Source organism: Mytilus trossulus, chromosome 4, assembly GCF_036588685.1.
Source record: "Mytilus trossulus isolate FHL-02 chromosome 4, PNRI_Mtr1.1.1.hap1, whole genome shotgun sequence".
Lineage (NCBI taxonomy): Eukaryota > Metazoa > Mollusca > Bivalvia > Mytilida > Mytilidae > Mytilus > Mytilus trossulus.
The window spans coordinates 51769201-51783436 of record NC_086376.1 but is presented as its reverse complement, the minus strand read 5'-3'; the positions used below and the strand labels follow the sequence as shown (position 1 = coordinate 51783436).

The following is a 14236-nucleotide window of genomic DNA, read 5'->3' as shown; positions in this document are numbered from 1 at the left end:
AAAGAATATGTCTGACCTAATAACCTACATTTCGTTAACAAAAAATCGCTAAAACAAACATGATAATGTGTGCATTTCAGAAAATAGTTGATTCATTAGAATACTTATATACAAGTATTAATTATCTTTTTGATTCACACATTATAAATCAAAGAAATGTGAGAAGACAACCAATTATGTAAAGGAAATGTAATTTCGTTTAAAATTTGAGGATGGCAAAAGACTGGTGTCATCCATAATGTCAAATTTTGAGTTTATTATTTATTCGTTCACTTGATATAAGAAGATGTGGTAAGAGTGTAACTGTGACAACTCGCCAACCAAGCACAATTTGTAAAAAGTAAACCATTATAGGTCAACGTACGGCCTTCAACACGGAACCTTGGCTCACACCAAACAGCAAGCTATAACGGGCTGCAAAAATTAATATTTTAAAACCATTCAAACAAGGAAATTTATTTCATTTGTTCCTGAAAGATTTGTATCAAATGGATGCAAACAGGATCTTGTTTCATTTGTCGAATTGTTATTGGATATGTACATATTGCTAGGTTATGAGAGCCAAATTGTTGTCATGCTTATCTGATAAACACGCACATAAACATATACCATACTAAATATGTTTTAAATATGTTTATAACCTATATTTCAAAGAATATGAATAAATATATAATGGGCCATTAGAGTTTGCGGTCAGAGAAAACTGTGATCAGCGTAATCAATCAAGATTTCAGCAGGGTCTGCATTCTTTAATTGTAAATGGAATTTCAGAATAAAAAAAGAACTGTTTTCCTTAGCCATTACGGTATGTTAATGGATCATTAATCTTTTATCGACAAAGTGGCGTTATATAAAACACCAATCAATGAATAAAAACACCACGTTTAAATATTAAATTTGTATTAAAGATATGATTTTCACTTTTGATATATTTTCTTTGCACAGTAAGTGTGATTTATTACAGCAGATAATGATCTGTTGCATCTTTAATACTTATGTAATCGACGTGATCATGTTTTAAGTCTTCTGTCTACAAAGCTTTACTTCATGGCGGCATCGGATGGTAAGGAGTAAAATGTGTTACGTTACACCTAATAGAAATCAGAAATAGTCCGTTGTAGGCCATATCCGACAAATTATACCCTATATATTTTTGACAAATTGCAAATCCGTGCAAATATTCATTTAATTTTACTAAAAGAATATTTTTGAAAGAATGAAGAAGTTAAAAGACAAAACATCAAAGCGTTAATGTCTGTAACTAAAATGAATATTAGTGTAGTTTAGTTGCAGTGTTCAATTAGTTAAAATATCTCTATGATAGTTGTGAAGAAAAGAAATCAACAAAGAAAAATCTTTATGTTTTCAATCGAAAAGGTGTGTTTTTCGGAATATCTGGTGATAAAATCATACAATTAACTTTTTATACAAATGGAATGGCTATATACACATTAAACGGTAAACAATATTATATCATAATACAATTTATGAATGCATGTCTGTGCTGTCATATTTGTTTTCCGATAATTGTTATACCAAAAAACAGGCCGTTGGTATTCTTATTTGAAATATTTCATATGTTGTCATCTTGTGGCCTTTCATAGCTTGCATTATAATGCGGTGTGGGTTTTGCCCATTGCTGAATGTCATACGGTGGATCTATAGTTTTTTACATACACAGCATTTTGGTCTCTGGTAGCGAGTTGTCTCATTGGTAATCATACCACATATCTTTATGTTTACATTATTTTGTATGCAAGCTTGTAAGATTTAGTTATTTTCTTTATTTGCAACAACATAAGTGCATTAATTTAAACTTTCCACCGAAATGTTCTGTTAATGACCAATTTAACTCATTCACAAATTGTTATCATCAGAGAGATAAAGAGAGGGGTAAACGTTTTGCAACTGTTTCGAAATTTTAAATTCAGGACAAGATTTCATTAAAATTACTTTGTAATAATGTTAAGCTTTATCTAACAAAAAGTTGTAACATAAATGTGATTATTTTCCTTTGATGTTTTAATGAAATAATTTGCTTAAAAAGTGTGGTGAGGGAAAACCATAGTATATTATATGCAAATTGATGTTGTACCATACTTTGCTAATTAAATATGCAACTCAACTAGAATCCAAAGGAAAGAAGGCGGAGCTTAAGCTATGGTACAACATATTCATTTTCACGTTATTCCATGGCTGAAGCTCCACCTTTTTCTTTTTTTTAAAGAAATCCGCCTCTGAAATATTAAGAAACTGAAAAATGTACGAAAAGGTCAAGATCTGCATTTGTTTTCATTTTATAACAAAAAGCAATAAAGCATGTGTACCACATCTTAAGAAACCCTTTTCAAACTATATAGGATAGTTACGAGTTCCTTTAATTTTGGAAAAAAACTACTAAACGTTTCTTCTTTCAGTTTTGAAAAAAAAATGTACTACCATTTCTTTTGCGAAAATTCAATTAAATTACGATTCAAAAATAGAGGGGGCGTTACTATAGAAAAGGAATAAATATGGGCTACAAAAATCTGTGAAAAAACATGATTTTTTTTGCGATCAATTAGGGGGACGTGCACTATCTACGATCCCTGGATCCACCACTGTTTAAATACATTGTTTTTATCATTAAAATTGTGTTTTAATAAATAATCTAATAATCGAATTGATAAAATAACGGAACTTGAGAAAAGCAGTTTTTACGAAAACTATAAATGTATAAATATGCATTTTTCAATGAGACGAACAACCTGTAAAATATGATTAATTTGTATAATACCTTGAAAACCAACAAAAAAAAACAATTCTTACAGTCATTAGAATAATTATTTAATCCTTGTTACTGGGGTTCTATTACGTGAAATACACAGAAGATCATAAAAAAGGCGCAAAAGTGACTTGCGCGAGCTTCCATTTCATTGGATAAAACTGTAACGCGATCAATTTCCTATATTAGTTCAAGGTCTTGAAACTGTCAATCATTTTGATTATATTACAAATTTTATATACCATGTGTCTTACTCATTAACATATTTAAACAAACTCATCATTCGGATTCGTTTGTTTAAATATGTTAACTCGTAAGAACCATGGTATATATAGTACGTCATGTCATCATAATTATAAGAACATTTTTTTTTCAAAACCAAGGTTCAAGTGTACCAACTTTCTCAGGCAAAGTTTACCTTCAAGTTAGATGGATTTGACAATTTTCATTGTGTCCTGTTTTGGTCTTAAAGCTGTCTTCGTAAATAATAGAAAATTTATTATCGAGTATAAACAGGTGAGGCATTCTTAAAGCTGGTCTGTACAAAGGAGTAGGTCCGATAAGGGCCGATTTTGGCCTCATTTCAGGTTCATCTGACGAAAGATTTTGGACACTTTTTAAACACTGAAGTGTCTATTTCAGTTGATCAAATTAGTTAACATGAAAGATTTTAACTTCTTTACTCATTAAAAAACGATCCGATTCTAGCTTAGATAAGAAGCGATATAGCGACAACGACGGATCAACTTTGACAGGGACGTGGTGTTATACTTGGTTAACCCTCTTTCTATTAAACCAAACAACTTTAATGACAACATAGCTACATTTGTAGTTTACTCAGTCTGATATGTACTCAAAAACGTTTACGTACAGTTGGCTCTGACATTTTTATGAGCATTAGACAAATATTTGTATGGTATGGTAGAAATCAACGGATGTTCTAATAGAATATAGGTCAGTTTAAAATGAGTTTGGCTGACATAGGATTCTTTATCTTTCTGTTACGTAACACAATTTAAAAACTCATTGAAGATACCAGGCTTATAAGTTACTACGCCAGGCACACGTTTCATCTACACAAGAACCATGTATGTGGCTTTCCGGAAACAAAGCAGTCGACAGGCCATATCAATTATGAAGTTGTAAAACATTTAAAACCAAAAAGTCCTCAAAGTTATGTCAAATCTGGCTTAGGCAGTATACGCCTGCCAGAGGCAAGAAAGTCGAAGTTTTTCATATGATTTCAAAGATTTACAAAAAACTAAATTAACGAAAAGAACATCACAGGTTTTAAAAGCAAGCTCAAAGTGTTGATAAGGCAATAATGCTGCTGTACACTAACACATAATCTTTCTTGTTTGAATTGTTTAACATTTTTCATGTCGGGGCTTTTTAAAGTTAGTTATGCGGTATGGATTTTGCTCATTGTTAAAGGCCGTATGGTGTTGTGTAGTTGCTTCCGTCTACGTCGTTTGGTCTCTGGTGGAAAGTTGTCTCTTTTGAATTGTTACCAAATCTTCATAGTTTTGTATTTTTGTGTACAAAAAATTATCATTTAGCAACATATGAAATGATTTGCAAGATCAAACTTTGGCATTGTTCATCATAAATGTACTTAAAGAAATAAATATATATAATTACTTTATTGCAAAAAAACATGAAACCCTGACGGGTTAAAATAAAATCAAAATTCTTGATCTGTTTTTCGCATATGAGATATGCAAAACTTTACACTGCTTTGTACACCAATCCATTCAAATCACAGTCGGAGAAATCAAAGAATGAATAAATAAATCAACATTTCAATTGTCAAATAAAACAGTTAAGTGAGAAATGTAAAAAATTCTTATCGATTAATAATCTAGTACTGAAAACATTCTAGGTCGAAGAAATCTTAATGGTCAAGTCTCATTTCCACAAAGTAATTAAAATTTCAAAACGCCCTATCCGAAAATCACTTACCAATAGAGTACATGACAGCAATGCATTCAATAATTTTTTGCTCTTGCATAATCTTGAATGTTTTATTTTCCACGTGCGATAGTGGAGTATATAAATAACATCGAACGACTTAACATTGCAATGAGAATTGGATCACTTTGTCTTATTTTGGATCATTTGTTCCTATGTATTTTGCTTTTAGTTAGACATAACTGCGGAGAGTATCTCCAGGGACAAATTAAACAACTTAGCTATAAAACTAATGGTATTGGAAGATCAGTTTATAATTGTTACAAGTGTTAGAACTTGACCGATTTCAACTACGAGAACAGAATAAAGAAGAATTTACTAAAACATTTGAAAGAAAAATGTGTTATGTCAGCGTTTCAATCAATGTAAATTTTACACAAGTTAATCTCGAGTGAAAAAAACACTGAACGGAAATCGTCTTGGTCAGAAACACATTCGGAACACTCTGGATAATTCGTATAAAATTATCTACTCGAATCAATAGAAAGCTTGAGCATTTTCAAATTATTCAAATATTCCCAAGATAAAGTTTCTACAAGAAATAAATCATAGAGGACATAAATTGGTTATTGTTGACACCGACGCTTCCATGTACTGGAAAGAGACAGAGCTAATATAGGATTTGTCTTCAAAACAATCATTAGTGATTACTACCATTGCATTGCATTTAGTTTTGCCTCAAACATTGGACACTTAATTATATAAACTGATATCCGTAAATATATGCCCGTTTAGTTTTGCTATTTGTTATTCGTAGAGATTTTCTCTTTAACGTTAATCATGGCGTACAAGTTCCCGGACTTTGATTACATAGAGGTACGTGTATTTTTTTCCATTTTTAATTAAGGATTATATTGTTTTGCAGATTTCTTTCTTTTATTTTTTGTGTTTGAGGGGAGAGAGGTTAATAACTTAATCGTTTGCAATCATTGTCTATAACTTTGCTATCTGTTTGATAATATCAATCCATTTAGTTTGGTTTTTGATTTATTTTCAAGATATAGTTTAATTTAGCTTATATTGAATGCTAGAACATATTTGTCTGAATTTGTAGCATACTTGTAAAATACTTTCTAACTGGTAATGCTTTGAAATAATAATTTTTCGGGTTTTTTTGTTGGTTTTTATTTTTTTGTTTATTTTTTAGATAACGTTAATCTACTTCATCTATAGTCTTTTTGTTTTGCTGTACATTTATTTCGACTTAACAAAGGTCTTCAAATCTCACCTCAACTTAACAAAATGTTTTTTCCTGATAATAGAAGCAATTTCTTGAAGCATGTCATTCCCTTTCATATTTTACGATATCCCAAACGAATGTTATTAGAACTCACTATTCAAATGTACCCGAATTGCTTTCTTTCAGTTTTGCACCGATTTATAGATATATTTACACTAATTTAAAACCCAAAATGAAATAATTGAATACAATACATTAACAGTAAAAATAAAAAAGAATAACCTGCATGCATCTTATCAACACAGTACACAAAAAAGATAACGTCTTACATGCCAATTGATTCATCTGTTGCAAAGGCATTTTGTAATTCTGTTAGAAAAAATAATTGTAGTGTAAATTTTCTGTTAGAAGGGAAACCAGATTGGCATGAGATAAAACAAATGCATTGCCAAATGCATATCAGAATTTATGATGTTGGTATATTCAACAAATGTTCAAAGAATTGTACAAATAAAGTTTTGGTTTTCAAAATTTGTAGAAAAACAATTTTAGTGTTCTAACATAATACTACTAACTACCTGGGGCCGGTTTCACGAAGCTATCCTAAGACATGTCATAAGATATATCTTAGGACATGTCTTATGACCCTCTTATGACTATCCTATGACATATCTCAGACCTCGTCTCGAAGCTGTCTTAGGATGATCTTAGCAAAGATATCATAAACATGTCGCAACTTCTTTAAATTTAAAAGACAAAATACATGGATTGATAGAAAAATTCATGTAAATGTAGTATGGGTTTCCTTTAAATTACTAAGCGTATTGATAATTAGATAATTTGCAAAATTAATATAAAGAATAAGTCTTATATAAAAAGTTTATTAATAATTTACTAATATACATGTACATATGAACTTAAAATAAAAAATTGAGAAAAGGGAATAAAACTATAACATTTGTTGTACAAGTGAGTTGAATGTCCCTGTATCGGTTTAAAGAAATAAGGTTACAGGATAAAATCGTGCACTCTTGATACCAATACATCGAATGTTCATTGTTGACAAATCATTATAATCCCTCAACCAATAAGATTTAGTTGTGAGCAGGAAATGGAGAATAGACAATTGGATAAGAATTAGGAGAATTAGATAATTTTTGCAAAATTAATATAAAAACTGCGTGTTATTTATATAAATAAACTTATGACAATCCTAAGACCATCATAATACACCTCTCGTGTAGTCCTAACTTTATGACCAACTTAAGAGATGGCCTTATTTAGGACCACTTTGTGAAACCCACTTAGGACTAAGATACGTCGTAAGACCATCATAAGACATGTCTTAGTCCTAAGACATCTTTGTGAAACTGGCCCCTGTTCAGCATAGGTATTTTTACAGAGCAGTAGCTAACATTACCGTAAAACTGACCTAACCGACATCCGACCGATATGGAAAGATCACAGCCAATCATTTCTCGGCAAATATCCTACTTGAACAGGATGATAAAAAAAACGCGGTCATATTCCTTATGAACTATACTGTCATACACCTTCATAACATGCGCCTTAAAGGACTTCATAAACACTTCAATATATAAAGCTATAATTAATCCATTTTTCGATTATGACATGAACATATGCCTATCGTTGACCTCCTTTTACCTTCAATGAAATTTGTTTTTGGAATTTAAAGAATTGCGTTTTGGTTAAAAATAAAAATAAAAAGCAGGGGAACGAATATAATGTGGACGGCGTTATCTGTCAGATAAAAAAACCCTATCATTTTGCAATTTTGGTCTTATTATATATACTTGTTGCACATATTGTCGTTAATCATATCAGCATTATTGCTTTGTACAAATTACTAGTTCAAGAAAGAGTAAAGCAAAAAAAGTAGAAAGTGATTTTGAAAAAGTTGTTTGTTATCACGGTTGTCAAATGGTGTATTTTGTGTTAAAGAAATGTGATATCTGTAACTGGGTTCGAACATGCATTCATTTGAGTTGTCCAATATTTTTTAAATCCCTTTGGACAGTGTTCTGTGCGCTATTAGTTGTCTTTTTTCTTTTGGTTCTGATATAGTCAATCTTTTTTATTCCCTACCATCAGTGATTGTCGTAAATTTTGTGATTTCGATTTCCCAAAAGTATCATTTTACCCTTTTTAAGCAAAAACTTAATTTCAAATAAATTCTACATCTATACAAAATAAAGAATACAATGAAATTTAAGTACATACTTCTCAATAAAAAGCTCTTTACCACTAATGACTTTAACAAAAAAGATTAAAGTAATAGTTTTAGATGTCACTGCATTAACTGCGTTTCCCATTATACGTTCTAAGAAACCCAATTACGGTAACAGATGAAAATTGCTGTATACAAACTAAGACATTAGAGATATTGATGTTCAATCAAAAAAGTATTTAATTCCGCTCTGTATTCAAGTCTGATGTAACTGTTACCCGAACAATGAAGTTAATAGATTGAGAGAAAAAAATGAAAAAAAAAGAAAAAAATCAATTTTATGAAAGGAAACATTTTCTGGAATATTACTGTTAACCATTATAGGTACTTGCATAATCAAATATTTGCTGAAAGCATGTGATTTGGTTTAAAATGTAATCTTTTCCTTAAGAAAAATACAGCATTTGTTTCAATTGCAATTGGAGGTGATGTTAACTCAGATTATTATGATAAAATACACCACCTTTTCTATATTATGACCGGAATTATTTAGGAAAAACATGGACTTTTCTGTACTAATAGTGGAATGAAACAATGAATATGTGAGATTGAAAATACATTGCATGGTCAAGGAAATTGTGTTTCTGCGTTACAGATCTAAGAATCAGATGCGATGTATTGTTGCATGATTCAATTCAAACCCTTCACAATGCTTTGATTTTGTTTACGATTACTATTCTAGCTTTGGTATTTTTGTCATTATCGATACAATAGGACTTTGATAAGATTTTAGTTCCCATGAGTATCCGTCTAACAAACAGATACTCTTTCTCTGTGTCACTCAAAAATTCAGTGCTGTCCGCAAGATATCAATCAACTAATGAATTAAATTCGTAAATAATTATCCGATTAGACTATAATGACTTGATTTCAAATATTAAGTTTGAAGGGTTTTTTTTCTACAAATGAGTCTATAACTTCCTAAAACATATGAGTACAGATCACTGTATAAATATCATTATTTAGCATGTAAAAAATCATGTGTGTATCAATAACCACTTTTAAAGAAATGATATGTTCAGTCATAGTCAGACTGAATTGATTTTGAGCCACTGTTTTCCAATCGACTACCGATCCACCAAACCTTGGCCACAATCAATTCACCAGCCCCTGCCTCATTTAAAATGCATAAGCGTAGGAGAAGACTTGTATACGACAGTCCCATTCATTAGATCCAAGGGTGCAAATTGTCTGTACTTTCCTGTTGATTACAAATACAATTAACCTTTCGGTCCCTAAATACATTGAATGGTCAAGGAAATAGTGTTTCTGCGTTTCAGATGCGAGCGATTTTTTTCTCTGTGCAGTTATGTCACGGTCATAAGTTATTGTTGTGTATGCTTGCGTTCATTTGAATGCTTGCGTTTATTCAATATTGTCATCATAAGTTACTTTTTAGGTAATTTCTGCATGAATACCAAGGAAATTTTGAATTCCGGCTTCTCTAAGATATAAAACATTTTGACGAATTGCTCCTTCCTTTGGGACCTCATTAATTTTAAAAGATAACATTCTTTTGTTAAAAAAGTAATCATTCCTAGTCTTACCAAATATCGATAGAGATTGCTTCAACTCAAGTATCGTGATACTACCGACAATTAAGTTGTTTTGTAATTTTTCAAGATATTACAGTTGTCATTCACATTTACGATAATTCATCGTGCAAACAAACACATTTTTAATGTCTTCTCACTCTATGCGTTATGAAATATAGGATTTTACAAAATGCATTCAATTTATTTGGTAATCAGGATAACTTTTGGCCTGTTCTTCCATTTTCGAAAATTTTCTTATTGTTTTCGACACAAGAAAGCTTGATTAATGGTATAATTATCAAGACATCGATCTCAGAATCAGATGCGATGTAGTGTTGCATGATTCAATTCGAACCCTTCACAATGCTTTGATTTTGTTTACGATTACTATTCTAGCTTTGGTATTTTTGTCATTATCGATACAATAAGACTTTGATAAGATTTCAGTTCCCAGGAGTATCCGTCTAACAAACAGATACTCTCTCTGTGTGTCACTCGAAAATTCAGTGGTGTCCGTAAGATATCAATCAACTAATGAATTATATTCGTAAATAATTATCCGATCAGACTATAATGACTTGATTTCAAACATTTAGTTTGAAGGTTTTTTCTTCTACAAATGAGTCTTTAACTTCCTAAAACACATGAGTATAGCCTCATTGTTTTTTATTTTACAAAAGCTTCTTTAAATAATACTAGTGTTTTCATATTTAAAAAAAACCGTCATTGCTTTAAGATACGTATGCTTAGCTATATTAAAACCGTTGCCAGTTTTATGTAAGTGAAATAAATATTAGTAAGAACGTTTACAAGAAGTGTTCCATGAAATTCCAGCGCAAGCAGGGCACATGAAAAGTTATAAAAACCAAAAACCCATACACAAAGAAATGCTAATAAACAAACCTTACTATGATGTGATTAGCAGTTCTTGAACTTAACTACTAGTATTTAAATCAATGATGATTGACATGTTCTTGTTTATTTTCCACCAATTTATACTTGAAGTAATTATTCTTTTTTGTAAGAAAATAGAACCAAAACAAGAACATTCAAAACATAAAAAAAAAAACGGAAATTGTGTCTGGAAATTTAGGAAGATTTCCAGAGAAGTTCTAATCAAAGTGGTAATCATTTACAGAATAAGCTGACAATATGTTGATTTATTGCAATAAACACACATTATTGACCAGAGGTTATAGCCATACAACTTTTAGTGTGGTATATAAGATGCGTATTATTTACTTTTTATACTTAGACTCCAGCACTTTTTATACTTGGTTTTGGTGTTGTTTGGGGTTAGACTTTACCCAGCTTGGTTTAGAGAGAGGTTGGATGAAACTTGTATGTGTATGCAGATGACAAGTAAATTGTATGCTGTTCGTGTTTTAGGACTTTATCCTACCGCTAGGTTTTCTGAAATTGTCCGGTTACAAAGTTCTGTTCAGTTGGAATACACAGATCATTTTGTTTATTATAGTACACTACTAAACTTAAAATTAAACTACAAATTAAAATAGTAATAATTACCATATACAATAAAGTAAATAAATCAAATGACATTGAACAAATCAAGCTTTCCATTAAATTGATAAAATTAAAAGAGTACATTGTTTCTATTTTCTGATTACAGTTTAAAAATGTACTTTTACCACTGGGTCGATGCCACTGTTGGTGGACGTTTCGTCCCCGAGGGTATCACCAGCCCAGTAGTCAGCACTTCGGTGTTGGCATGAATATCAATTATATGGTCATTTTTATAAATTTTCTGTTTACAAAACTTGTAATTTTTCCAAAAACTATGGATTTTCTTACCCCAGGAGTAGATTACCTTAGCCGTATTTGGCACAACTTTTTGCAATTTTGGGTCCTCAATGCTCTTCAACTTTATTTATTTGGCTTTTTAACTATTTTGATATGAGCGTCACTGATGAGTCTTATGTAGACGAAACGCGCGTCTGGCGTATAAAATTGTAATCCTGGAACTTTTGATAACTATTTACACCATTGGGTCGATGCCACTGCTGGTGGACGTTTCGTTCCCGAGGGTATCACCAGCCCAGTAGTCAGCACTTCGGTGTTGGCATGAATATCAATTATATGGTCATTTTTATAAATTTTCTGTTTACAAAACTTAGAATTTTTCCAAAAACTATGGATTTTCTTACCCCAGGAGTAGATTACCTTAGCCGTATTTGGCACAACTTTTTGCAATTATGGGTCCTCAATGCTCTTCAACTTTATTTATTTGGCTTTTTAACTATTTTGATATGAGCGTCACTGATGAGTCTTATGTAGACGAAACGGGCGTCTGGCGTATAAAATTGTAATCCTGGTACTTTTGATAACTATTTACACCATTGGGTCGATGCCACTGCTGGTAGACGTTTCGTTCCCGAGGGTATCACCAGCCCAGTAGTCAGCACTTCGGTGTTGGCATGAATATCAATTATATGGTTATTTTTATAAATTTTCTGTTTACAAAACTTAGAATTTTTTCCAAAACTAAGGATTTTCTTACCCCAGGAGTAGATTACCTTAGCCGTATTTGGCACAACTTTTTGCAATTTTGGGTCCTCAATGCTCTTCAACTTTATTTATTTGGCTTTTTAACTATTTTGATATGAGCGTCACTGATAAGTCTTATGTAGACGAAACGCGCGTTTGGCGTATAAAATTGTAATCCTGGTACTTTTGATAACTAATTGTCCACAAATTCTTTCTCAATTAAAATGATTAAGTCGTTACCAAAAATGTATAAAGTCTACTAACCTTTAAATTAAAAACACAAAGTTTTGTTCAGTTGGAATACACAGATAGTACACCAACTGAACAAACTAGTTTATATAGTACCCGGAGAAATTATCCCATTATTCAAATAAAGTCATAAACGTCGGTACTAAACTTTTGCATTTTTAAAGTCATCGTTTAATTACTCTGATTTAAACTCTTAACTTCCCCAATACACTTAAAAGTAGCATGTGTAATGGGGTTTACATAACATGGTCATTCAGTGTTTACTTACATCATAAAACCATCTGGCTAAATTAGTACATGGTCTATTAATACACTTAGTTTTACTGATAAACTCGTGATAATACTAAATCCATCAACACCAAATGATGTAAAAGCAGTTGTTTCTTTTATAAAAGAGTCATTAGAAACGAGGAAAGGAGAACAGTAACTGTTTTTATCATATTTCTTAAAACATTGTCGAGTTTTCATTATGTTTGATTATGTTTGTTTTGTCAATGTATTTACCATAACCAAAATTGGTTTCTGTATGTTTTGCAATTAAAGAAAGTATTATAAAAATGTATACATGGTCATTTATCTTTAGACAAGTGCATCTAAACTATGTATACATTATTCATCAAACTTAATACATATTAAACAGCAAAGAAACAAGAAATGATTCTAAGTAAGAAATTAAGATAATAGTTACTAGTCTTAATCGAATTGTCTTTATTGCAATGTCAAAACCAAATTAACTTTTTTCGCAGAAACAATGTGTTTTAAGGGAAAGGGCGCTGTTCAAGTTAGCAAATAACCTTATACCAGCGACAACTGATATCTGAGTAATCTGTTAAAAGGAAATCTACAAAAGAGACATCGTTCATTTCGTTTTTGAATGTTCCAAAGTCAATTAAAGTCTTTTAAAAAAAGAAGATGTGATTTGATTGCCATTGAGGCAACTATCCACAAGAGACCAAATGACACAGAGGTCACCTTTCGGCCTTCAACAATGAGTAAACCCTTACTACCTAGTCAGCTATTAAAGGCTCCGAAATGACAAATGTAAAACCATTTCAAACGTGAAAACTTATGTATAAAGTACTGAACAAAAACAAATATGATATACAGCAACAAACGACAACCACTGAAATATAAGCTATAATACATGTATTATAATCGTGCACTTGCCGAAGGTAGATTTCTATCTGACGCTGTTCATTTCATCAAAGTGGGCTCAATTTTGCCTTGAGCGATGTACTTATCTTTCAACTTCAGCGGCAAATTATTGAGAATGGTAGTTCTATAAGGTTTGAATATAATACCTTTTTGATTTCTAAAAACTATGCAATAGTTCACATGCTTAAAATGACTAATGTATGTTTTAACGAATTCTTAATTTCAAACACTTTACATGTTTTGTTTCTTCAATGTTCTGATTTGTGTACGTATCGTAGTGAAGCTCACTATGCAGCTATTTATCTTAAATTGATAGCTAGATATGGTTTTAGTAGATTCATTTCACGCTATATTGTAAAAAATATTGTTTAGATTGAGCTTTCAAAATGATGGATTGTCTTTTTTCTGTAATGGTGAACAATTGTGCAGTTGAAATATTTTTGGTTGGGAAAATTGGTAATAATGGGAAACAAGGGTAATATTTACCCCATAGAATCATCAATCTCTTTCTTTGATTGTTTGTGTGTTTGTTGGTGTATTTCCCTTCACAGATGACTGTAAGAGAAAGCAAAACAAAAACTTTTTGTAGAGCTTTGGCAGCAATATTTTTCGTTGCAACATACACTGAA

General features: G+C 31.2%; 1 protein-coding gene across 5 annotated transcripts in view; it reads left to right on the top strand.

Moving 5' to 3' along the window:
• LOC134715488 (probable G-protein coupled receptor 139) overlaps window positions 1-14236 on the top strand; it is a 94378-nt gene that overhangs the window by 75730 nt on the left and 4412 nt on the right. The window contains exon 1 of one of the 5 annotated variants that reach the window (XM_063577689.1): window positions 4852-5551. The exons of the other annotated variants lie outside the window; for them this stretch is intronic. Within the exon in view, the coding sequence (XP_063433759.1) occupies window positions 5516-5551 (36 nt within the window). The 5' untranslated portion in view covers window positions 4852-5515. Of the gene's footprint in view, window positions 1-4851; window positions 5552-14236 lie in introns of those variants that run through there. 5 annotated transcript variants of the gene reach the window in all.